This window comes from Schistocerca serialis, chromosome 8 (assembly GCF_023864345.2).
Source record: "Schistocerca serialis cubense isolate TAMUIC-IGC-003099 chromosome 8, iqSchSeri2.2, whole genome shotgun sequence".
NCBI classification, from domain to species: domain Eukaryota; kingdom Metazoa; phylum Arthropoda; class Insecta; order Orthoptera; family Acrididae; genus Schistocerca; species Schistocerca serialis.
In genome coordinates this window covers 307,146,049-307,172,954 of record NC_064645.1, presented here as the reverse complement: position 1 = coordinate 307,172,954, position 26,906 = coordinate 307,146,049, and the positions used below count along the sequence as shown (strand labels likewise).

General features: G+C 41.1%; 1 protein-coding gene across 1 annotated transcript in view; it reads right to left on the bottom strand.

Annotated features, from left to right (window-relative positions):
- The window catches only part of LOC126416325 (syntaxin-16), a 32,487-nt gene extending 7,224 nt beyond the window's left edge, over positions 1–25,263 (bottom strand). The window contains exons 1-4 of the mRNA XM_050083991.1: positions 25,096–25,263; positions 23,964–24,239; positions 6,978–7,158; positions 5,939–6,267 (exon numbers count right to left, since the gene is read on the bottom strand). Of these exons, the coding sequence (XP_049939948.1) occupies positions 5,939–6,267; positions 6,978–7,158; positions 23,964–24,239; positions 25,096–25,176 (867 nt within the window). The 5' untranslated portion in view covers positions 25,177–25,263. The remainder of the gene's footprint in view (positions 1–5,938; positions 6,268–6,977; positions 7,159–23,963; positions 24,240–25,095) is intronic.
- Positions 25,264–26,906: the final 1,643 nt, after the last annotated feature.

The following is a 26,906-nucleotide window of genomic DNA, read 5'->3' as shown; positions in this document are numbered from 1 at the left end:
AATTTTAGGAAGAAGGTAGAAGGTAGGGGTGCGGGGTGTCGGTGAGGTCAGGAGGTTGATGGAGTCAGGTGAAAGGTTTTGTAGGGGGCCTAAGGTTCTGAGGATTCCTTGAAGCTCCGCCTGGGCATCAGGAATGGGATTACCTTGGCAAACTTTGTATGTGGTGTTGTCTGAAAGCTGACGCAGTCCCTCAGCCACACACTCCCGACGATCAAGTACCATGGTCGTGGAACCCTTGTCCGCCGGAAGAACGACGATGGACCGGTCAGCCTTCAGATCACGGATAGCCTGGGCTTCAGCAGTGGTGATGTTGGGAGTAGGATTAAGGTTTTTTAAGAAGGATTGAGAGGCAAGGCTGGAAGTCAGAAATTCCTGAAAGGTTTGGAGAGGGTGATTTTGAGGAAGAGGAGGTGAGTCCCGCTGTGACGGAGGACGGAACTGTTCCAGGCAGGGTTCAATTTGGATAGTGTCTTGGGGAGTTGGATCATTAGAGGTAGGATTAGGATCATTTTTCTTCATGGCAAAGTGATACTTCCAGCAGAGAGTACGAGTATAGGACAGTAAATCTTTGACGAGGGCTGTTTGGTTGAATCTGGGAGTGGGGCTGAAGGTGAGGCCTTTGGATAGGACAGAGGTTTCGGATTGGGAGAGAGGTTTGGAGGAAAGGTTAACTACTGAATTAGGGTGTTGTGGTACCAGATTGTGTTGATTGGAATTTTGAGGTTTTGGAGGGAGTGAAGCTGGAAGTGGGAGGTTGAGTAGATGGGAGAGACTGGGTTTGTGTGCAATGAGAGGAAGTTGAGGTTTGCTGGAAAGGTTGTGAAGGGTGAGTGAGTTGCCTTTCCGGAGATAGGAAACCAGGAGATTGGATAGTTTTTTGAGGTGAAGGGTGGCATGCTGCTCTAATTTGCGGTTGGCCTGTAGGAGGATGCTCTGAACAGCCGGTGTGGATGTGGGAGAGGAAAGATTGAGGACTTTTATTAAGGATAGGAGTTGATGTGTGTGTTCATTGGCTGAGTTGATGTGTAGGTGAAGGATTAGGTGGGTGAGGGGCAATGGATTGTTCAGTTTGGAACTGGTATAGGGACTGATAGAAAGAAGGGTTGCAGCCAAAGATGGGAACTATAAGTGTGAGGCCTTTGGGGGTAATGTCAAATGTCAGACAAGCCTGAGAAAATAAAATATGCGAGCGTAATCTAAGGGTTCCACGGCCGTGGTACTTGATTGTCGGGAGTATGTGGCTGAGGGACAGCCTCAGCTTTCAGACAACACCACATACAAAGTTTGCCAAGGTAATCCCATTCCTGATGTCCAGGCGGAGCTTCAAAGAATCCTCAGAACCTTAGGCCCCCTACAAAACCTTTCTGCCTGGAACAGTTCCGTCCTCCGTCACAGCGGGACCCACCTCCTCTTCCTCAAAATCACCCTCTCCAAACCTTCCAGGAATTTCTGACTTCCAGCCATGCCTCTCAATCCTTCTTAAAAAACCTTAATCCTACTCCCAACATCCCCACTGCTGAAGCCTTGGCTGAGGGACTGCGTCAGCTTTCAGACAACACCACATACAAAGTTTGCCAAGGTAATGCCATTCCTGATGTCTAGGCGGAGCTTCAAGGAATCCTCAGAACCTTAGGGCCCCTACAAAACCTTTCACCTGACTCCATCAACCTCCTGACCCCACCGACACCCCGCACCCCTACCTTCTACCTTCTTCCTAAAATTCACAAACCCAATCATCCCGGCTGCCCCATTGTAGCTGGTTACCATGCCCCCACAGAACGTATCTCGGCCTACGCAGATCAACACCTTCAACCCATTACATGCAGTCTCCCATCTTTCATCAAAGACACCAACCACTTTCTCGAACGCCTGGAATCCTTACCCAATCTGTTACCCCCGGAAGCCATCCTTGTAACCATTGATGCCACTTCCTTATACACAAATATTCCGCACATGCAGGGCCTCACTGTGATGGAGGACTTCCTTTCACGCCGATCACCTGCCACCCTACCTAAAACCTCTTTCCGCATTACCTTAGCCAGCTTCAGCCTGACTCACAACTTCTTCACTTTCGAAGGCCAGACATACCAACAATTAAAGGGAACAGCCATGAGTACCAGGATGGCCCCCTCGTATGCCAACCTATTTATGGGTCGCTTAGAGAAAGCCGCCTTGGTTAACCAGGCCTGCCAACCCAAAGTTTGATACAGATTTATTGATGACATCTCCATGATCTGGACTCACAGTGAAGAAGAACCCCAGAATTTCCTCTCCAACCTCAACTACTTTGGTTCCATCAGATTCACCTGGTCCTACTCCAAATCCCATGCCACTTTCCTTGACGTTGACATCCATCTGTCCAATGGCCAACTTCACACATCCGTCCACATCAGACCCACCAACAAGCAACAGTACCTCCATTATGACAGCTGCCACCCATTCCATATCAAACGGTCCCTTCCCTACAGCCTAGGTCTTTGTGGCAAACGAATCTGCTCCAGTCCTGAATCCCTGAACCATTACACCAACAACCTGACAACAGCTTTCACATCCCGCAACTACCCTCCCGACCTGGTACAGAAGCAAATAACCAGAGCCATTTCCTCATCCCCTCAAACCCAGAACCTCCCACAGAAGAACCCCAAAAGTGCCCCACTTGTGACAGGATACTTTCTGGGACTGGATCAGACTCTGAATGTGGCTCTCCAGCAGGGATACGACTTCCTCAAATCCTGCCCTGAAATGAGATTCATCCTTAATGAAATCCTCCCCACTCCACCAAGAGTGTCTTTCCACCGTCCACCTAACCTTCCTAACCTCTTGGTTCATCCCTATGAAGTCCCCAAACCACCTTCCCTACCCTCTGGCTCCTACTCTTGTAACTGCCCCCGGTGCAAAACCTGTCCCATGCACCCTCCCACCACCATCTACTCCAGTCCTGTAACCCGGAAGGTGTACGTGATCAAAGGCAGAGCCACGTGTGAAAGCACGCACCTGATTTACCAACTGACCTGCCTACACTGTGACGCATCCTATGTCCATTCGCATGAATGGACACAGGCAGACAGTGTTTGTTGGTAATGAGGATCACCCTGTGGCTAAACATGCCCTGGTGCACGGCCAGCACATCTTGGCACAGTGTTACACCATCAGGTTTATCTGGATACTTCCCACTAACACCAACCTATGGGAACTTGCCCTTCAATAAATCCTCTCTTCCCGTTACCCACCAGGCCTCAACATTCACTAATTTCAAGTTGCTGCCGCTCATACCTCACCTGTCATTCAACAACATCTTTGCCTCTGTACTTCCGTCTCGACTGACATCTCTGCCCAAACTCTTTGCCTTTACAAATGTTTGCTTGCGTCTGTGTATGTGCGGATGGATGTGTGTGTGTGTGTGTGTGTGTGTGTGTGTGTGTGTGTGTGTGTGTGTGTGTGTGTGCGCGAGTGTATACTTGTCCTTTTTTCCCCCTAAGGTAAGTCTTACTGCTCCCGGGATTGGAATGACTCCTTACCCTCTCCCTTAAAACCCACATCCTTTCGTGTTTCCCTCTCCTTCCCTCTTTCCTGATGAAGCAACCATTGGTTGCGAAAGCTTGAATTTTGTGTGTGTTTGTTTGTGTGTCTATCAACATACCAACGCTTTCGTTTGGTAAGTTACATCATCTTTGTTTTTAGATATATTTTTCCCACGTGGAATGTTTCCCTTTCCACGTGGGAAAATATATATAAAAAACAAAGATGCTGTTAACTTACCAAACGAGAAAGTGATGGTATGATGATAGACACAATGAAAAACACACAAACACACACACAAATTTCAAGCTTCCGCAACCCAAGGTTGTTCATCAGGAAAGAGGGAAGGAGAGGGAAAGACAAAAGGATGTGGGTTTTAAAGGAGAGGGTAAGGAGTCATTCCAATCCCGGGAGTGGAAAGACTTACCTTAGGGGGAAAAAAGGACAGGTAAGTCTTTCCGCTCCCGGGATTAGAATAACTCCTTACCCTCTCCCTTAAAACCCAGATCCTTTCGTCTTTCCCTCTCCTTCCCTCTTTTCTGATGAACAACCTTGGGTTGCGAAAGCTTGAAATTTGTGTGTGTGTCTTTCATTGTGTCTATCAACATACCAACGCTTTAATATCTTTGTACAGCGCTTAAGTGAACTTCTCTGATTTCACGCATGTCGCAATTAAATTTTTTAATTCATAAGTCAACTTGTCAACTCTTTTTTTTTGAACAATCTGACCAAATTTCCCTTATGGTTCCTGTGTACGTAAGGAAACACAAGGGGTTATCTTTCCTGGGGCAGTTACAGTATACTCTGCTGTGAAGAAAATAATTGAGTTCAACATTAAGGATGAGTACTTTTGTCTGAGTCTGGAATTCTTCTACAGCTGCTAATGCAATGATTGATTTATTACAAAAATTACTATGACAGAAATGAATATTTTTGAATACTTTTGCTTGACATCACTATTTTATGATGGAGAAAATACAAACAAAATAGTATAAAAATGAAGTGCATGAGCAGTATTTGAACACATTGTTCCAACTCAGTAGTCATGAACTGCAGCCACTGCACTACAGTCGCTTGGTCAAAACATAGCTAATGTTTACAGGTATAGAAGATACGCAAAAATCTTCAACATCAATTTTCTTGGAAACTAGGAGCTATCACATGAAAAGTTGCTAGTCAGATACTCAGGACAGGTCTCTCTGCAACACACTTGAGAGACATTGAAATGCTTGATTAACAATTCTCATAGTTTCCTTGTTAGAAGCAAGGACAGAGAATACAAGTACACAGTTATCTAAAAGGCAAGGCCAAACATACTATGACGGCTTCCTGAAAACTACTACCTCTGATTTTTTACGTAAAAATTCTTCAAATTTTTTAAAGTAAAGCAAATATTATCAACATTCTACATATTTATTTATCAACACAGTCACCTAGGCGACGAACACATTTCTCCTAACAAAATATCAGTTTGTTGATACTATCACTGCAGAACATTTGACTTTGTTGACAGAGCCACAACTCACCTATGCTTGCACTGCTTTGTCACTAGCAAAGTGAAATCCTCGAACATGTTCTTTAAGTTTTGGAAACAGATGAAAATCAGATGGGGCCAGGTCGGGACTGTATGGAGAATGATCAATCACAGTGAATCAAAGTGATGGGTTGTTGCAGATGTCTTAGTGCTCATGTGAGGTTTGGAATCATTGTGCTGAAGGAGAGGGTGCTCTATGTGTGGATGAACTCATCACATTCGAAACTCGGTTACAGCACTCTGATGCACAGTCATATTTACTTAACCCACCGCCATGTTACACACTACTATTCAGAGTCCTGTAGTGGCAGAGGGCTGTAGATATGTAGACATAAGGAATAAAGATGTAGAATGTTAATAGTGTTTGTTTTATTTAAAAACTTTTACGAGTTTTAATACAAATTGTCAGTACAGTGACATAGTTTTTTCTAAAAACATTAGAAATGGAAAAGTGTTTGGAATTTTTAACAGGATCACATTAGGCAAAAAGAAAATTAGCAGAACAGAATAAGAGAAAAAAAAGGATCAGAAAAAATGGCAGATTGGCGAGGGGTGGGGAGGTGTATCTGAAGACCAAACTAAAAGAACACAATAGAGCATAACATCAAAAGTGTGTCATAGTGCACAACAGATGAAAAAAAGAGGGACAAGAATACAAAAGACAAAGGACTAGAAAGGGAAAAATAGAGCATATCATGACAGATACTGAGGGAAACATGAGAGAAGTTAACAGGGAGGGGGTGGGGGTGGGAGAATAAAAATGAACAGTGAATGATGTGTGATGAATGACAGTCAACACCACATATGTCCACATGAAAATCGCAGTTAATAGCTAATTCTTCTGACTTCTTATTATAAATATGTATATACATCTGAAGAACTCACCTGATCAGCAACCATATGGGCCAAATCCCTGAAGACATGATTCAGTTCTGCAATAGACTTCACAATTGCCTGCACTTCTTTCTCTCTCTGCTCCACCATTCTGGTGTTCTCTTCCTCCAGCAGTAACAGCTGTGTCTGTGAAGCTGCAGCAGACCCAGCCATAGCACCAGAAGACCCAAACTGTCTGTCAATGTGGTCAATGTCCGAGTCTACTTCCCAGTCATCTACACCTGCGTGTGTTGCAGACCCTGGTAGCGTCCATGGTTCATCTGGGATCTCAAGAGGAGAGGCCAGAAGCTGACGAGAACGCTCCTCACGAGAATCTAGTTCTGTAGGTAAGGACAAGTAGCATTACTATAGACGTTTTAAAATTCCTCTGAAGACTGTGTCTGTATAACAAAGAAAATTGCATGGCAAATGATCAGTCAGGTAACAAACACAAATGTGTAAAATCAGGTAACAAACACAAACATGTAAAAGTGGAAGATGATGACATATTTTGCTTATGAATTCTTCTATCCCTTCTTGGTAGAAAGAGTTCATTGTTTAATTTCAATCTTAACTAACAGTTTTTCTTTGTTCTACTAGCGTTTGTTTCTTTTGAACCATTTTTTTACTTGTGAGGTCATCATCATAAAACAACTGACAAGCATCTAGAAGTTACACAAGTGGATACTAATCAGTTGTTTCCTGACAATGGTCTATTAAGCTGAGAACTGGTTCAACATAAACAAATATTGGCAGAACAAAAATGCAGTTTATTTGTTTTCAATGTTACATATTCTGTTTGTTTCAGACCATGCTACAGTAAGTGCAAACATAGCTTAATCATCTAAAATCACACAAACAACTTGCAATAATTATGTGAAGCATTGTGAAATGAAAATGTAACATTACAGCCCAAATTACATAGTTTACATAAGACCATAAAACATTAGTCACCTATTAATTCTGGTACAGAAATTGTTACGATTTATGTAAAATTAACGACAAGTTTAAATTAAAAAAATATGATTGAAAAGTGCGCTGTATAACTCACTCTTCAGATAATTTGTCTGCGTTCGGCGGAATGCTACATAAACATCTTGCAGTGCAGACACAAGAGCGGACACCACATTGTGAGAAAGGCGGCCAGGACGGTCTGCCCTCCCCCCTACAGTCTTTCCTCCACCACTCTGTTGGCGGACCTGCTGCAGCAAGCGCTGGGCAGTGCCGAACATCTGTCGGGCACAACCGTACGTGTGGAGCACTGCAGCAGTACCAGATGGAAGAGTGTGTACGACTACAGCATGAGAGTCATTGCATTATGAAGTGACCTCCCAGCATAAATAGTGAAGTTGGAATTAATGTGCCATTTTCTTAACAGATGCTAAATTATTTTGAAATATCTTATGTTAACTTACAGGGCTATAAAATACCTAGTTCGGTTAGCACTGTACCATTGTTTATAATATAATCAAATCCACAATTTTGTCATAATTTTTCTCTAGTCTTTCACGTCCCTAAGTATAAATCATAACATACACAATAACAAATAACATGTAACTGCAAAGAAAAGTAATTTTTCTGTTTAAAAAGAAGGCATTATGTTACTGACTGTCATTCCTCCTCATTCCTTAACTAAGCATATACATGGGAAAGCAACATCTAAATGATCTGTACAAAGGTCACTATGAAAGTTTTTATGCCTGGATTAAATATTCACAGTGGCTTAAAACACTTTACACTGCACTGAATCCTTGGAAATCCGAAATGGAACTAACAATTTTATATTTCTTGAGGATACTGCTCGAACTTGTAATCATGTGTACATAAGCGATTCTCCTTTGTAGGAAACACCAGTCCTTTAATATTTTCTTTATGTCACACTATCATGCCATGACTGCTTACCAAAAAGTGATGGACATAGAAAGAGTATATCATGACAGAGAAATTCTGTGTCTATCCTTGACTGCAGAGTGCCTTTCCTCAGGACTGTGAAGGCTCCTGGGAAGTAGCCATAACTTGTCTTTTGTCTCTTCTATCTTGTGCTCCTCAACTCCTTACACATAAAATAAGTTCCAGCTGTTTGCTCCAGGGTCTATTAAATGTGCACAAAGGTATTTTTTACCTTTAAGCAAATAGGGTTTGTTCTGGTTATAGTAGGTACACCTTAACAACAGAGCCACTATTCATATCTTGACAATAGTTCTGATACAGAAAAATTTTTGAGTTCAGTAATTTCTGAACATCTTAGTGTTATGAGAAACATATCTGCTCAATAGCCAGTGAATGATACTCAAATGGAACACATTTTCCAAGCTTGAAGTGGTAGTCGTCGAAATTTGCATACGAGTAGCAAATCTTTCCACTGTGCCACATGAAACTGGCCATTATGACTGTGGAGCATATTTCCTTTTGAGGACTCACTGTGCCATCTGAGTATTTATTTACAATGTAGGAAAAGATAGATCACTACTTACTGTGAAGAAGACTTGTCAAGTAGCAGACAGGTGTGATTAAAAGACACTCACATGTAGCTTTTGGCCACAGCCTTTGTCAGTCAAGACGCGCACACGCACCCGCGCGCGCGCCCACCGACACCCACCCACCCACACACCCACCCACCCACACACACACACACACACACACACACACACACACACACACACATTCTGGCCCAAGGTGCTGGAATTGGTGGTCATGTGTGATGAGGTGTGCTTGCTTGTGTGTGTGTGTGTGTGTGTGTGTGTGTGTGTGTGTGTGAGAGAGAGAGAGAGAGAGAGAGAGAGAGAGAGAGAGAGAGACTCTCTTGACTGGCGAAGGCAGTGGCTAAAAGCTACATGTCTTTTAATTGTGCCTGTCTGCAACTTGATGTGTATTCTTTATGGTAAGTAGCAATTATCTTTTCCTACATTCTAGATATTCCTATCTGGAGTTTCCACTGTCTGAATATTTTTTTATTTTTATTTGTTTATCCTTTCATCTCAGGATTATCTCACAATGATACAGGAACTGACATGGTAATAAAGTGAAAATCAGTGGCTCAAAATATAAACAAACATACGGTACATATAACAATGGTTTGTGTGTATAACAAATACATGATTTGTATTAAATTCAAAAATTTATTCATCAATCCTTCACAAGACAATTATGGCAACAAAACATTTATTATCATCAATACGACTAATTTTACAGCATCACATGGTACCCAATGATGGGCACTGTGTCATCTGCTATTACATATTATAGTTTCATTACTTTTAACATGTTTTATGTAATATGATGGGCCTTTGAAAAGTCTGTGCAAGTCCGAGAGATGGCACCACCGGCACGTATCGAGGTCATGTTTAGTTAGTAGCATCTTTGGAATGAACACACACACCAAGTTTCAGCCATATTGGTCTATTTCTTTGTGTTTGGCATTCGTGTTAATCAAGGAAGCCGAGTGATTGTCAAAAAATGGCCAAAGAATAATTTCGTGTGGTGATTAAACATTACTTTATGAATGGCAAAATGCCTCCGGAGACTAAAGAAAAGCTTGATAAACAATACAGTGACTCTGCACCTTCGATTAGAACAGTTTATAAGTGGTTTCAAAATTTGTGGAGTGGCCATATGGGCACAAGTGATGCTGAATGTTCTGGATGCCCTGTGGAGGTTATGACTCCAGAAATCATTGATAAAATCCATGATGCGGTGATAGACGACAAAAGAGCTAAGGTTCATGAGATTGCTAGTGCTGTGGGCATCTCGAATGAAAAGGTACATAATACACTCCTGGAAATTGAAATAAGAACACCGTGAATTCATTGTCCCAGGAAGGGGAAACTTTATTGACACATTCCTGGGGTCAGATACGTCACATGATCACACTGACAGAACCACAGGCACATAGACACAGGCAACAGAGCATGCACAATGTCGGCACTAGTACAGTGTATATCCACCTTTCGCAGCAATGCAGGCTGCTATTCTCCCATGGAGACGATCGTAGAGATGCTGGATGTAGTCCTGTGGAACGGCTTGCCATGCCATTTCCACCTGGCGCCTCAGTTGGACCAGCGTTCGTGCTGGACGTGCAGACCGCGTGAGACGACGCTTCATCCAGTCCCAAACATGCTCAATGGGGGACAGATCCGGAGATCTTGCTGGCCAGGGTAGTTGACTTACACCTTCTAGAGCACGTTGGGTGGCACGGGATACATGCGGACGTGCATTGTCCTATTGGAACAGCAAGTTCCCTTGCCGGTCTAGGAATGGTAGAACGATGGGTTCGATGACGGTTTGGATGTACCGTGCACTATTCAGTGTCCCCTAGACGATCACCAGTGGTGTATGGCCAGTGTAGGAGATCGCTACCCACACCATGATGCCGGGTGTTGGCCCTGTGTGCCTCGGTCGTATGCAGTCCTGATTGTGGCGCTCACCTGCACGGCGCCAAACACGCATACGACCATCATTGGCACCAAGGCAGAAGCGACTCTCATCGCTGAAGACGACACGTCTCCATTCGTCCCTCCATTCACGCCTGTCGCGACACCACTGGAGGCGGGCTGCACGATGTTGGGGCGTGAGCAGAAGACGACCTAACGGTGTGCGGGACCATAGCCCAGCTTCATGGAGACGGTTGCGAATGGTCCTCGCCGATACCCCACGAGCAACAGTGTCCCTAATTTGCTGGGAAGTGGCGGTGCGGTCCCCTACGGCACTGCGTAGGATCCTACGGTCTTGGCGTGCATCCGTGCGTCGCTGCGGTCCGGTCCCAGGTCGACGGGCACGTGCACCTTCCGCCGACCACTGGAGACAACATCGATGTACTGTGGAGACCTCACGCCCCACGTGTTGAGCAATTCGGCGGTACGTCCACCCGGCCTCCCGCATGCCCACTATACGCCCTCGCTCCAAGTCCGTCAACTGCACCTACGGTTCACGTCCACGCTGTCGCGGCATGCTACCAGTGTTAAAGACTGTGATGGAGCTCCGTATGCCACGGCAAACTGGCTGACACTGACGGCGGTGGTGCACAAATGCTGCGCAGCTAGCGCCATTCGACGGCCAACACCGCGGTTCCTGGTGTGTCCGCTGTGCCGTGCGTGTGATCATTGCTTGTACAGCCCTCTCGCAGTGTCCGGAGCAAGTATGGTGGGTCTGACACACCGGTGTCAATGTGTTCTTTTTTCGATTTCCAGGAGTGTATTTTGCATAAGCATTTGGACATGAGACAGCTATCCACAAGATGGGTCACGCGATTGCTCACGCTTGACCAAAAACAGTGTCGTGTTAAATGTTGCAAGGATGGTTTGCAGCTGTTCAGGAAGAATCTGCAGGACTTTAAGTGTCGTTTCGTCTCTGTGGATGAAACATGGATACATTAGTATACTCCTGAGACAAATCAACAATCTAAACAATGAGTTACCAAGGGAGAATCTGCACCAAAAAAGGCAAAGACCAGTCCTTCGGCCGGAAAGGTTATGGTGACTGCCTTTTGGGATTTGCAAGGGATAATCCTCATCAATTATCTGGAAAAGGGCAAAACTATTACAGATGCATATTTTTCATCGTTACTGGACCGTTTGAAAACCAAGCTGCTGGAAAAACACCGGCGGTTGGACCACAAAAAAGTCCTTTTCCATCACTACAATGCACCGGCACACACCTCAGCAGCTGTGGCCGCAAAATTACTGGAAATAGGATTCCGACTAGTTGCACATCCCCTCTATTCTACAGACTTGACTCCCTCGGACTACTATTTGTTCCCTAATTTGAAGAAATGGCTGACGGGACAAAGATTTTATTCAAACGAGGATGTGATTGCAGCAATTAACAGCTCTAGTTTGCAGACTTGGACAATTCCTTTTCTTGGGAGGGGATCAACAAATTAGAACAGCATTGGACAAAGTGTATAAGTCTAAAAGGAGACTGTCGAAAAATAAAAAAGGTTTTCCCAAACACGTAAGTAGTTTTTATTTTTGCATGGACTTTTCAAACGCTCCTCGTAATTATTAGCCTTTGGGTTGTTTGGTGACAGTATTCATCTTTCTAATACCAGATAATGTGGCAATCAGAAAAAAATTGTATTATACACACTGTTACCTGGGCTGCAAAATCCATTTGAGACACTTGAATCCCAATGGCCAAATTTGCCTCATCTATCACCATTGATTCCGAAGGTCTCCATTGTGTTTTATTCTTTATTCTATAGGAAAAATAACCTACATTTACACACAATGTTTCCATTATTTCATTTTATAAGCAATATATTTCAAAGTAAACCCCCCTCCCCCTCCCCCCGCATCCCCCTGCCAGTAAAAAGTCCTTCATCTATCAACGTCTCCTCATTTGAAACTGATGTCGTAAATATTTTATCTTTACTGGCTGAAAGATGTGCACGTTGAATTCAGCTAAATCTAGGAAGGATCTGCTGATGGTATATTATTCACTGTTCCACAGCCATATTGTTCTACTACTACTATAGATAAAAAGAGAGAAGGATCATAGCACTAAACAGGAGACTGTATCCTGCAAACCCACCTTCACACATCTAGGAGTGATGACAATTTCCAATCAATATGTCTTCACTTGTCTCATGTATGGCAAAGAAGATCATGAATCATTTACCAACAGGAGTGATATCCACAATTATAATATGCGCAATAAGGAAAACATACACTTCTAAAGCTGTCAGTTCTCCACGACATGGGGCACTTTTCCAACAGTAACTCTAAAAATTTTCAACCATCTAAATACTAAAATGCCGTCCAAACTTGGCAAAATTTTGAGGAAAGATGTCATAAAATCTATGCCAAAAACCACTCTTTGACAATGAAGTAGCAAACTGGACTCCCTAAACAATGTACTGCCATATGAAATGAAGTGAACATGTAATTGTTAAAAAGTTCTCACTCTATATGTCATTAAATGTTATGCTACAAGTATGCAAATTTGTTCTGTATTATTACCCATATTTATGCTAATTTTTTTCTTGTATTATAATGCTTGGGTAATCTTAACCTTTTAACACTGACACAGTTTATCTAGTCTTGACTCACAAATGATGTAAGGTAATGTAAATGTGGCATAACCAGCCAAAGAAACTTTTACACTTTCATTTTTGATGGGTAAAACATGTAGTCTTGTATTATCATAGAATGTGATAAAGCAGTATTTAATATGACTGACAAATTCACTACTGATGATCTCTTAGCATCCTGAAATTAGCTTACATATGTCACTGTACAGTAGTCACGAAATATACCTTGTATGTATTGTGCTCTGTACCTGGTCTATGCAGTGTTAGGTACCTAAGACCTGCTGCCCTAAATATGTCCAGAACAAGTAAGCATATCAATGTATAGTTTTTGCAAAGTTACCGAGAACAAGGTGGCAAATATTCCAACAAATATGTAAGTAATTTTTAACATTTACAGCTACCTTTTTTTTGGAGCATATACTTTTTTGTAGCACTGGAAAGAGCTTTAAAAGAGGATTTCAATAACATAGTAGGTGTGTCATTTATTAGTCTGTGCTATGCTATTGTAGCTGTCAGATAACTTGCTCATGAATGGTACTCAGACTTTCACAATGTATATGACAGTTGAAAAAGTGGATACAGTGTTTGTTTTTTTTTTTTTTTTTTTTTTTTTTTTTTTTTTTTTTTTTTTAATGGAAAATACTTTGTATTGTGATTGTATGCTGAAGCATTATCTCACAATCAACATGTCACAGTGGAACAGCTTGCATGTGCAAGCTGTATACACCAAAGGAGTGTTCTGCGAATACTACATCCCATCACATTAATTCATTGCACATTTCTCTCCGTTAACAGAGGCTTTCAGAATCACAGTTTGCCAAATGATATCTACAAAAACTGCAAAGTGATGTGGTATTTCTATACAAGATTTTGTTCATGGATGATGCATTGTTAACAAATAAAGGGCAAATCAATCTTCAAATATGTACCACTGCTCCGGCTGAGAGTTACGGATAAATGAAGATATGGTGCATCAACAGGTGGTGCAAGCTTTTCAAAAATCGCAATATCTTCTTCTTCCTCTTTTTTTTATATAAAACTCTCAATAACTACAACTAGCATCTCACAGGAAATAAGGCAATGCATGTGGTGGCACAACATCGCAGATGTCCCTCCCATTCCACACAGATCAACTACAGTTCTTCATGGAACATTTGGAGGTCACTGGACTGACAGTTTGGGGAACACAAAATGACCTGCATACACACCAGTCTTAAAACCTTTGGACTTTTATCTGTGGGCAAAAATAAAACGAAATCTACAAGGAAAGAGAGACAACTTCTGAAGACATGAAATGCTGTATAACAAGGGCTTGTGCTGCAATATATCTGATAAAATTCAGTGTGTTTCACTTTATAGCATGTATCAGTGCTCCAGGTCAAGATTTTGAGTACTTGATATGACAGTCATATTAATAAACTCATGAACCAAGTTGTGTGTTTGCTTACTTGTGGGACATCAGGGCAGACATTTGTGAGCCCTGTTCTCCAGACAACAGCACGGTGGTTTGCACCACTTATCTAGTTACTGTTTGACCAAGTTCTACATGTTATGTCATTGTAGTCCTTTCCAAAGCCACAGAAAAAAGTAAATACTTCCACTAAGAAAGGCAATAAATGCCAGTCTCATTATCTGTCACAATTATTGATAAAAACTATCTCCAGTTGCCAGCTAATTTGTGTAAAATATTTGTGGCTTTTCATTTTCCTTAAGTTTTCGTAGATCTGGCTCACATTACCAGTGGGGGGATGAGGTAGGAGGGGGGGGGGGAAATCACCCATCTTCATCCAGTCATTAATAATGTCACCAACATATTGTAAATCGTCACGTGACACTGCACTTTGTAAGCAGCCACTCAAACTTGCATCAACTTATGATTTCCCAATCTGGTGAAATCAGACTGCGACTACCTAACTATATATGGTCAGTGAATTCCCATAATTTTTTTTTTTAACATTTATGTATTGAATGAGCGTTGAAACTATTGTAGCAATAAAATTTTTCACTGTTCACTCTTAACAATTTATCAAACTCAGCCATTGAGTCAGCACTACAGTGGTACCAACTACAAACTAACAGTCGACCACCAAAAAGCATATGAGAAGATTTAACCAATATTAAGTATCAAATCAGATTTCTACTTAGGTCTCATAAACTGACGTAGAGCCTGGAGAGCGATGTGCTGGCAACATGCCCCTCCATATCTGCATCCAGTACACATATGGGCTGAGGACGACACAGTGGTCGGTCAGTACCACTGGGCCATCATGACCCATTTGGGTGGATTTTTATAGAGGGAGGGTGGAAAAGCAGTCCCCCCCCAGGCACAAGTGGATGTTATCCTGCATCCACATTTACATATACACACATAACTTCGATACTACTGCACAATGTATGATGGAGGATAGTTTGTACTGTTACTAATCATTTCTTTTTCTGTTCTATTCGCCCATGAAGCAAGGAGAAAATGATTGTATAACTCTGTATAAGTCTAAATCTCTCAAATTTTGTGCATATGGGCCTTACATGAGATGAATGTTGGAGGCAGTAGAACTGTTCTTCAGTTGGTCACAAATGCTGGTTCTCTAAAATTTCTCAATAATGCTTCGCAAAAGAAAATATCCTTCTTTCCAAGCATTATCATCTAAGCCCACAGAGAATTTCCACAATACTCTTGTGCTGACCAAACTGACTGCTAACAAACTTTTGAATTGCTTTGATGCCTCTCTTCTATTTGATCTGATGGGGATCCAAACACTTGAGCAATACTCAAGAATAGGTAACAAAAGAGTTCTCCTTTATAGATGTGCTGCATTTCCCCAGAAATCTCTCAATAAACTGCAATTGGTGATTTACCTTCCCTACAACTAACCTTATACACTAATTCAATTTCATGTCATATCCCAACATTATGCCTAGATATTCAATTGATATAAATGAGTAAAGTAGCATACCATTATTACTGTACCTGAACATCCTCATTAAGTTCCAGTTATCCAAGTTTGAAGCAAGCTACGATTCGTCATACTAAATAACAATTATGTCCAGTTAGACTTGAATCCTCTTACAGAGAGAGGCTCAGTTATGACACTTTTCTATACACAACAGTGTCAGCAGTAAACAATCTTGTACTATGGACAATCCTATCCAACAGATCTTTTACGTACATGGTGAACACAAGCAATCCTATCAGACTTCTCTAGGCATCTATTACATTTTCTTTGTCTCTAATGAATACTTGCCATCCAGGAAAATCTAACGCATTCTATCAATTAAAAAGTCTTTGAGCCAGTTATATATCTGAGAACTTATTCTGCATTTTCAGACCTTTGTTAACAAAATCTGCCTGGTGGCCTTCACCCATGGTTTGCAGGATAATGTGTGTGGAAAGGGTGAATTACGGTTTCTAACTCACGCTAATATATGGGCCGAAGCCTTTTGATCTCTAAAACACTCAATATATTTGAATTTAGAATGTGATAAAGCATGCTGCAGCAAACTGATATTAAGGATACTGGTGTATAATTTTGCTCACCCATTCTTCTTCTGTCCTTCATATCTATTTTTTCCATTTGTTTGGAAACATTCAATGTGAGTGAGATTTACAGTAAATGTGAGCTATCAGGAAGACCATTGCCTCAGAGTACTTTCAATAAACTGAATTGGAATTCTGCCAGGGCCTTCCATCTTAGCTGCTTTTTAACATCAGGTCCGCTTATTTAAATATCCATTTGAGAGTTTGTAAAGCAGCTGAATGACGTCAGTTGTACAACCATCCTTTTAGAATTATTTTAAATTCAAGATTTAAGATTTCAGTTTGCCTATTGCTGCCTTTATTTCTGCACCAGGCTGATCAACGAACAATTGAATAAATTTTTTCAATCCAATCAGAAATTTTAACTGAAGCCAGAAGTTTATAAAATAATCTGTTAGGTGAGTACATTTTTTATCTATCGTATTACATTATGTTTTCATTAAATGTTTTGGAATTTTCTACTTTGAGTTTTTTCAGCTCTCAGTTCCGAGTGTAATTTGCAAGCAGTAGCTTTCTTGGAAAGTGAGGAAATTCTGGGAGTTTATTAGCAGTCCTTTGGTAATGTAAGTTAGAGCTTGGTATTCTCAGTTTCTATAATTTTTTGGTGATTTGACCTTGGTCCTTGTATATGGACTTCTGAGCATTCATCAGAGCACAACAAACAAGCGCACTCCCTACAGGGATTAGTGACCCAATGTCATTACACTAGTAGCCACCACAGTTACAAATCAATAAATCCTTAGAGATATCTAGGAGAGAGTTTTTGCTCCTTAGGGCAGGTAAGTGGTCACTGGCATACTACTTACAAAGCAACTGGGCATTTAATCACAGTGTAATGGATCTGGACAAGGTTTTAAGTTACTGTCCTCTGGGAAAGTATGCGCTGAGCAAGTCCGTTAAGGATGAGAAAAACCTGAGCTGTTTTAACAGTAAAATTTGAAAAATGCTGACAGACAAAAGTTGTATAAATCTGTGCGTCTTTAAAAAGAGATATACAATATGCATGTAACAATTTTCACTGTCATATATTAACGAAGAACTTTTGGTAATTCTATAAAATACTAGCCTCAGATAAGATCACTATATGGGTTGAAAAATTCTATACAGTCGTTCATTGATCAGTTTGATGTGGAAATAAAAAATAGTGAAAGGAAAACTGATGCCTTAAATCTTGCATTTAAAATTACTGAAACAGGGCAGTTGTGCAGTTATCATCATTCAACTGCTGCACAAATTCTGATACCCGAATAGGTGTTTACACTGTGTAGTGAACTCCTTACCAACCAAGCGGACTCTTATAGTTCTTCTCCCCATAGTAATCTGCAGCTAAAATTGTCTCCAATGGGAAGGGCGGAAAGAGGAAGAGAGAGACGCTGCTAAAATAACAGGGGGTAAAAGAACACTGGCTGTTGTATGGCATGCCAATGTCGGAAACAAATCGCATGATGAAGAATGGTAACTGAATACATGAACCACGAGTCAGTTGTGAATCACAATGCTCATTTATAATTTTCTACAGCTCATAAATAAAGATAGCTGGTATTTTTTTCTATCAGGTTAGAATTCAATTTTTGACAAAATCAGGGTTAGAATACAAGTAGATTATTGCAATGACAAACATATATCTCAGAAAACACTAAACATCTATAACAGCAACAGTATTTTTGTCTTGAAATTCATTGTTCCATCAATTCACAAGCAAATTGTCATATTCCACAAGTAACACTATATGCCAGATATCAGTCAATTTACTAAGCAACCAGGTCTCTTGACAAGCACTGCTTTACAGGCTGCTGGGTATCAACTTCCTCAGTTCACTATTTTACACTCTTCTCTATTGAATAACACTTATTATTGGAACGACAATTTTCTTTACAGGTTGGAGAAAACTCATGTCACAAAATTTTAACCCTGGATAGATGATGCCAGTAGGAACCAAAATTACTAATGTTGTGTAGGTCGACAATGCACCATTTTTAAACTACGGAAACTTGGCGCCACACGCTCCAATTGGCTGTGGGATTGCCCTGTTGCTGTTCGTCAGTTGATGGGCAGTGCTATAGTTGTAGGTTCATACATACATACAAACAAACATCCCTCGCCTCGTCACTGCCCCAACATGATACGCACATGGGTCGAATAGGTCTTGCTGTTTGTCTCCACCTCACATCAGAGGCATTCACACGTAAGCTTCACTTTGGAGCACACGCACATCACCTGCGATTTAGTCATACAGTAAGCATGGCAGCACAGTATTCGTTTGAAGAACAAGGAGATACGGTTTTTGTTTATGGACTAGCCGACGGTAATGTGCACGAAGCTTGACAGTTGGAGGAGGAACGGTACCCAACAAGATGCCACCCACACCCGCAAATGTTTATAGCAATTCACCAGAGACTTGGTGAAACATGGTGATGCTGGAAGACCTCAAACATGACAGGATGCTGCATTTGAAGAGACTGTTCTCGAGCACTTTGAGGAAGCACCTACGATAAGTACTCAAGTGGTTGGACACGACATGGGGGTCATGAATTGGTTAGCCTGGAAGGTTTTGAGGGATGACAGCCAGCATTCATTTAGTTTCCACCCTGTCCAAGACTATGAACACAAGCTAGGGTTTTTCCTATGGTTTCTGCGACGTTTTTCACGAGATCCCGACTTCCCCGCCATTGTGTTGTTTACTGACGAGTGCACTTTCCATTGGGATGGCCTCTTCAACACTCGGAACATTCATTACTGGGCAAGGGGAAATCCTCACATTAAGGTCCACGGGCACTATAAAAGATTTTCACTCAGCATTTGGGCACACGTTGTGGGTGACCATCTGATTGGGCCAGTCCATCTACCTCCTTGACTTACCGGGACAAATTACCTTCACTTTTTGCAAGAAACTCTACCCGGCCTGCTGGAAGATGTTCCCCTCAGCATACGGATACGCATGTGGTTGCAGCATGATGGGGTGCCTGTACATAACCGTCATGCTGTGCACAGATATTTAAAAGAACTCTTCAATGGGCGGGTAACTGGCTGAGGTACTCATAAGACACAGCCCCCATGATCACCAGACCTCATGCCATCGGACTTTTTTCTGAGGGGATTCTTCAAGGTTCTAATTCACCCACCCAGATGTGAACCACCTAGAAACGAAGAGGAATTAATGGATCACACTGAACATGCCGCCAATCACATCAGGGCAATGCCAGGAATCTTCAAAAGAGTTCGACAAAACACGGTTCGATGTTACCAAGCTTGTGTCACATCAGAGGGTCCCAGTTCAAGCACCTGCTTTAAATAAACTATGTCCTAGCTACAAAAAAGACCCTTTTCAGGGCCGACATAATTTATAAAAGACTTTCTGTATGAGAACTAACAGCTGTTGATGGGTTTTTGTCCGGTATGTCTTATCATAAAACTACAATGGATGCATTGGGAGCCTGGCAGATCCACCCCCAGGCCCCCACAGTGGAAAGCTGTCGTGCTACCACCGAGTGTGTGGGCCACCTTGGATACATCGTGATCTCCGGCAGGCAAAGCATTCATGGTCATGCATTGTCCCAGAGCATCTGGCAACAGGGCAATCCCACAGCTAATTGGAGGGCGTGGTGCCAAGTTTCCATAGTTTAAAAACTGTGCGTTGTCGACCTACACAACATTAGTAATTTTGATTCCTACTAGCATCAGCTATCCATGGTTACAATTTCATGACACAATTTTTCTCCACCAAGTATACTATTCATGTTACCTATATTTAATAGCATAGAAGTTGGTTTATTTTCTCCAAGTTACCACAGTTTGTTAGCATGTCACAATTACTACCATGTTTGAAAATACACAGTAATTGAAAAGTGATAAATTGTGAAGCAATTTAAATCATAACAGCATCCAGTCTAGTCTGATATCGGCCACAACTAGTAAAACAGCAATCTAGATTACTAAACTGATGAAATCCACAATTTGCAAAGTTACTCTTGGCGACGATGTTGAAGGGCATTTCATAACCTAACCTCGAACTCGGGCTGTGCTATAGGTCAGTTGCCAGCATATTAAGTTTTCTCCCATTCACATTAATTGGCTTTGCCAATTCTCAATCACATTGTCACATTCCAACCTAGTCTACACCTCGAGCTTCGCTACATGTCTGTCTGTTCTAGTTTTTTCCATCACATGGTAAATACGAAAATCAGTAACCAACCTTAAAATTCATGAATACCAGATCAGTAAAAGTATTCTGGTGCTCTCCATGTTGAACACAAATATAATCAAATTGTATGTTTTATATATATAAAAAAAAAGGTCATTAGATTCGGGCGATTCTCATTGGGTACCGGTGCTATCTAATATCACCAGACTGGCTATGAGCGACATCAATGAACAGCCATTAGCACAAACACAAGAGCAGCTGACATCACAAGTTTTAGTCTGGTGGAGTTCTCTGAAGAGATTTCAGCAATCTGAAACTGTGGTATGGGAACAAACAATTGTTAAATATTAACCACCCTCCTTGTCAATTCCTTTTACAATTCATGAAACAACCATGAAAATTTTAAGAGATATGCTGAACTGGCAATTGGAATGTTATTTACATATTGTCATTTCTGGATTTGGGGAATAAATAAAAAAATAGTGGAAATCTCTATCTTCTGGTGCATATTATGAAAGGTGCTCAATGATGCTCACACATTCACAGTACTCTAAAAGAAAGCTGTATGTCAATGACTGAACTAAAACGTTTAAGTAAACAATTTCATCATCTGGTGTGGCTTTATTTTCGAGCAGGCTAATATCTATCTATTTCATACTGTCAGAACACTAAACCACGTACAGCTCCTTTTAGGAACAGTTCAATGAACATGTTGATGAATTACAATGTCTTCTCAAGTCTACTCATTACTACAGCTTCAACATTATTGGGAATGTGTGGTATGATTAGAAAAATTAATCTGGTCTAAATTTATTAATCACATTATTACCAAAAATAAGTGCCATGTTGCACAACAAAGAACACAGAAAACAATACAGGCATTGTAAGCACCCATTTGGCATTGAGTGACACTTGAACAACTATCTAAAGCCAAATTTACACTTGTTCAGAAGCCATCCCATGACACCATGTTCAATGCATGGCACCACAGCGATTTCACATTTATTTAGTTCCTGTTGCCCACGGTATAGCACAACACAGTTTACTATAGGTTTCTTCATTCATCTTTTCCAATTCCTCACCAAAGTCCCAACATTCTGGATCATAAACATACAATGGATCAATACATTTAAATTAAAAAGTAACTAATGGGTGGCTTTTCAAGTCTTATTTAAAGTTCAACAGTGGCCCTACAAATGTCATCTAGTATTTTTGGATGAATATGTCTACAGTCAATGAACTATTGAGTGGCTGAAGGAAGTTAAACAAAAATACACATCAAAAAAAGTTTTGCATCACCCCATTTCCCAGAATTCCTGAGGATAGATGTTGACTTTGGATATTGTATCACAGACACAGTCCCTTTGACTGTTCAGAGATGCCACTAAACCCACCCAAAGATGTAAACAACCATGCATGAGCAGCGCCTATTATACAGAGCGGGTCCTACAGGCGATCAGTTCCAGTCATTCCACCAGGAAGGAGATACACGGCCCGTGTTGTCTGTAGTTCAACCATGCCTAGACGGGCAATACCGCGGTTCGATTGCGTCCGCATTGTTACTTTGTGCCAGGAAGGGCTCTCAATAAGGGACGTGTCCAGGCGTCTCGGAGTAAACCAAAGCGATGTTGTTCGGACATGGAGGAGATACGGAGAGACAAGAAATGTCGAATGACATGCCTCGCCCAGGCCACCCAAGGCTACTTCTGCACTGGATGATGGCTACCTATGGATTATGGCTCGAAGGAACCCTGATAGCAACGCCACTATGTTGCATAATGCTTTTCGTGCAGCCACAGGATATCGTGTTATGACTCAAACTGTTCACAATAGGCTGCATGATGCGGAGCTTTACTCCCGACGTCCATCTTTGCAACCACTACACCATGCAGTGCAGTACAGATGGGCCCATCAACATGCTGAATGGACCACTCAGGATTGGCATCACATTCTCTTCACCGATGAGTGTCACATATGCCTTCAACCAGAAAATCATCGAAGACATGTTAGAAGGCAACCTGGCCAGTCTGAACATCTTAGACACACTGTCCAGTGAGTGCAGCAAGGTGGAGGTTCCCTGAGGTTTTGGGGTGGGATTACACGGGGCTAATGTACGCCGCTGGTGGTCATGGAAGGCACTGTAATGGCTGTACGATACGTGAATGCCATCCTTCGACCAATAGTGCAACCATCGGCAGCATATTGGTGAGTCATTTGTCTTCACGGATGACAATGCGCACCACCATCATGCACATCTTGTGAATGATGTCTTTCAGGATAACGACATCACTCGACTAGAGTGGCCAGCATGTTCTCCAGACACGAACTCTATTGAACATGCCTGGGATAGATTATAAAGGGCTCTGTATGGAAGATGTGACCCACCAACTACTCCGAGTGATCCACACCGAATCGCCATTGAGATGTGGGACAATCTGGACAAACAGTGCCTTGATAAACTTGTGGATAGCATGCCAAGGCGAATACAGGCATGCATCAATGCAAGAGGACGTGCTACTGGGCATTTGAGGTACTGGTGTGTCCAACAATCTGGACCACTACATGTGAAGGTCTCGCTCTATGGTGGTACAACATGCAATGTGTGGTTTTCATCAGCGATAAAAAGGGTGGAAATGATGTTTATGTTGATCTCTATTAAAATTTTCTGTACAAGTTCTGGACCTCTCGAACCGAGGTGATGCAAAACGTTTTTTGATGTGTGTAATATTCCAATGTCATAATGTTTTCTTTCCCATCTCATGCGTAGGTCTATAACTACAATGTATGAAAATAAAATGAAACGCAAAGAAAAATGAAATGAATGAACTGAACCACATGCTGTAGTTACGATGGCAACTATCGCACCAAAGAGATGTACAGTCGCCAATGTTTAGTAAGCCCATACAACACTGCCCGGCAACATGTGCATGGTATGGCAGTCATCTACTACAGTGGAGGTGTCCACTAGCTCCAGGGCTGCTATGTGCCATCTGGATTGCATCACCCTGTGTCGTGTAGGTGTGAAAGCCACCATATGGCTTTCTATACCACAACATAGTACACAATACTTTATAGGAGGCTAGTGGACAAGTGTGAAAGGGGTTAAAGATGGTAAATCTCTATTTAATCATGTCTATTATTGTGCTTCCGTTATTCTGATAACCATCTGACACTCCCTTAACAGAAACAAAAAGTTAAAATTAATGTAACTACCCAATACCCATTTAGAGAATACTAAATGGAAGGTTCAAAATGAATATACTGCCAAGAGAATATGATAAAAGTATCTACTATATATATATTTAGTACACACTGTATTCACAAGTCTACTAACCCTGGATATATCCTGTGTCAATGCCTCGATACGTTGTTCCTCCTCTGAAGAGTCATCCAGTGTTGGACGATGTAGGTGACGTGAATGAAGAGCTTCCAGCTCTTTCACTTTGGATCGTAGTCTTGATAATGTGTACTGTGCCTCTTCCAGAGCATCCGCCCACATTGGCGGCTGATTACCACTACCACGGCTGTTCCCTGCATTTTGTCGCAATTCCAGACCACCTGATTCAGGATCGGAAACCCCACCAACCAACGTTGTCCGATCTGATACATGCTGTAAAAAGATAGACAGTATATATAAGGCTGCACCTTGATTTCTTGGAGAGAATGTAAATAAAAAGTGCACCATAAGTGGCAAACAAAACAAATATGTGGAATAGGCAGATTTTAATCACAGACATGCATCAACAACTAAAGAAGATTGTTGAAGGGTCAACAATGAATAAGTTGTTACAAACTGACGAGAGTTACTAAAATTCATAGTGCGTTATTACAATTGTAAGCATTAACTTTTAATGCTTTACTCGTTTTACAGTACATACAAATATTCATCACAGTTCAGGTCATTCCACACTGCGAAAATGTAAAATATTAGGCCAAAATCTTTCCTCCAACGTTGTGTGTCTCGATTTAATAACAATAATAAAACTTTGCTGGAAACCGCCTGGATAACGAGAATGTCTATTTCCGTTGGTCTCATGTGTTCAGTGTCCTCAAAAACAAAGCGATCGAAATAACAATTACCCTGACCAACAAAATAACTCTAGAGATCTTTCTTGTTATATCGTACTACTTATACAAAGTATACAGATGATATGACGTTACACAGTAGGTTTAACAAAACTTAAATCCGGCAGAATCTCGATTTAATAACAATAATAAAACTTTGCTGGAAACCGCCTGGATAACGAGAATGTCTATTTCCGTTGGTCTCATGTGTTCAGTGTCCTCAAAAACAAAGCGATCGAAATAACAATTACCCTGACCAACAAAATAATTCTAGAGATCTTTCTTGTTATATCGTACTACTTATACAAAGTATACAGATGATATGACGTTACACAGTAGGTTTAACAAAACTTAAATCCGGCAGAAAACTACACACATAACCTTTCTCGCCTTCTATTTACCTGTTCGGAATAAAAATGACGACTTTGCATAGCATTGTTGCGCATCAAAATAAAAACGTCTGTTAAACTTCTTGTCGTCATTTTGTTTAGTTACTTTCAGTTCGCGTCTCAACAGATTATTTACATTTTACGATTACAACCATACTGCTTACGCTTGACAGTTAACTTAGCATAATCGATTCTCGATTAGGAATCGATAGATTCTGAATTGATATGGGCGTGTATCGTTAAAGAAATGTCCTTCCTTTCTGCCATAACAAAAGAAACAAAAAGAATTCCTCACATTTAAACCGAAAACGTTTATCATATAGCAAACCAGGCTTATGGCTAAAAAGGTAAATTACACCTACTCGAGTGACTTACGAGTGGAATATCTTCCGACCAGCAATTTTGATTGTTCTACTGTGGCGCGTTCATTTAAAGGCAAATATTATACATGTCCCACTTGATTTTTTGCTTCATGTTAAATTGGACAGCTTTTGTGCTCACGCACTTCTACGAGAAATGGAATTAAAGCAGTCTGAATGACTGCGCTATAAAATAGTGTGCGACAAGCAGTGTTATCCTCCGTTAATCAATGCACAACGAAGAAAACATCAAAACATAAGTATCTTTCCAGATTCCCTGGAAAACAGGAGAAACATATCATTGTTAAATACGACGCTACACCCATAAAGGTTCATAGGTTAGTAATATTCTATTGGTTATCACTGCGATATTACAAATATAAGGAATAAATGAAACTTAGTGTAGATCAACGTTTCTTAATCTTATCGGTAAGTGGAAATCTTTTCAGTGTCCACTTTTGTCATGGATTCCCTAGTTTGTCTCTATACTGTGTTATTAATGCAATATTATTTAAAAAAATAAATCTAACGTTCTTAAACTAAGTTAAATATAAAATAAGGCAATTAAACCAGAGATATTTTGAATTTCAACTGCATGAGATGTATTGGGCCTTATTTTTGTAGATATACTTAATCTTAGGCTTTATAGATGAATGTTGGATTCTACTGACAGGTTTGGCGTCAAATCTGTAGCGGCATTTATTGTTGTCGACACGTAGCCTAAGCTGAGAACCCCTACTCGCACATGAATGTAATTGAAAATGGTAAAAGAGTTGGCACTGCCTTGAATATGTTCATTTTTTTAAAGTACACAAGAATTCACTTAATAGCATTAATTTAAGTTTCCCTTCAACTGCGAATGTGGTAGTAGAGATATGCACAAAGTATGATCCTCCAGTTTTCATTCTGATTTCTAACTATTACATCGCCACATTCGTCCGTTTCTAAAGAAAATTAGCAGTATTTTCTTCGTATTGGTTGCTCGATCTCTGATGCTTGGAACTGCCATGCCATTCGAAAGCGGTATTCTAATTCTTTCGTTTGCTGATTTTTCCCCTAATGTATTTTTTTACTATCTCCATAGAAGAAAGTTTAATCAGGCATTCAGCCAATGAGAACACTTCAGTACCGTTGAACTAACTATCTGATAGCTGACTAAGAAGCCTCAGTTACCTTTTGATTCTCTTTTTTGTCGTTTTTGTTTTAAAACTGTTTTCGATATTTTGTTACAGGATGAAGCGGTAGTTTTAGAAAAGGCACTCTACAGCCTTGTACAGTAGAATAACGGAATTATCACCGGTCCAATGGGCTAATACATTGGAGACCAAGCCCGAGTATAAATCGGGCGGCAAAGTTGTGTTCAAAACATCGCGCGCAAGTATAGATCGGGCAGCAATTTTCTCGACGCACGAGCCATCTATCGCTATGAAACTGGACTCAATTCACACGAGGACAATGTACGGA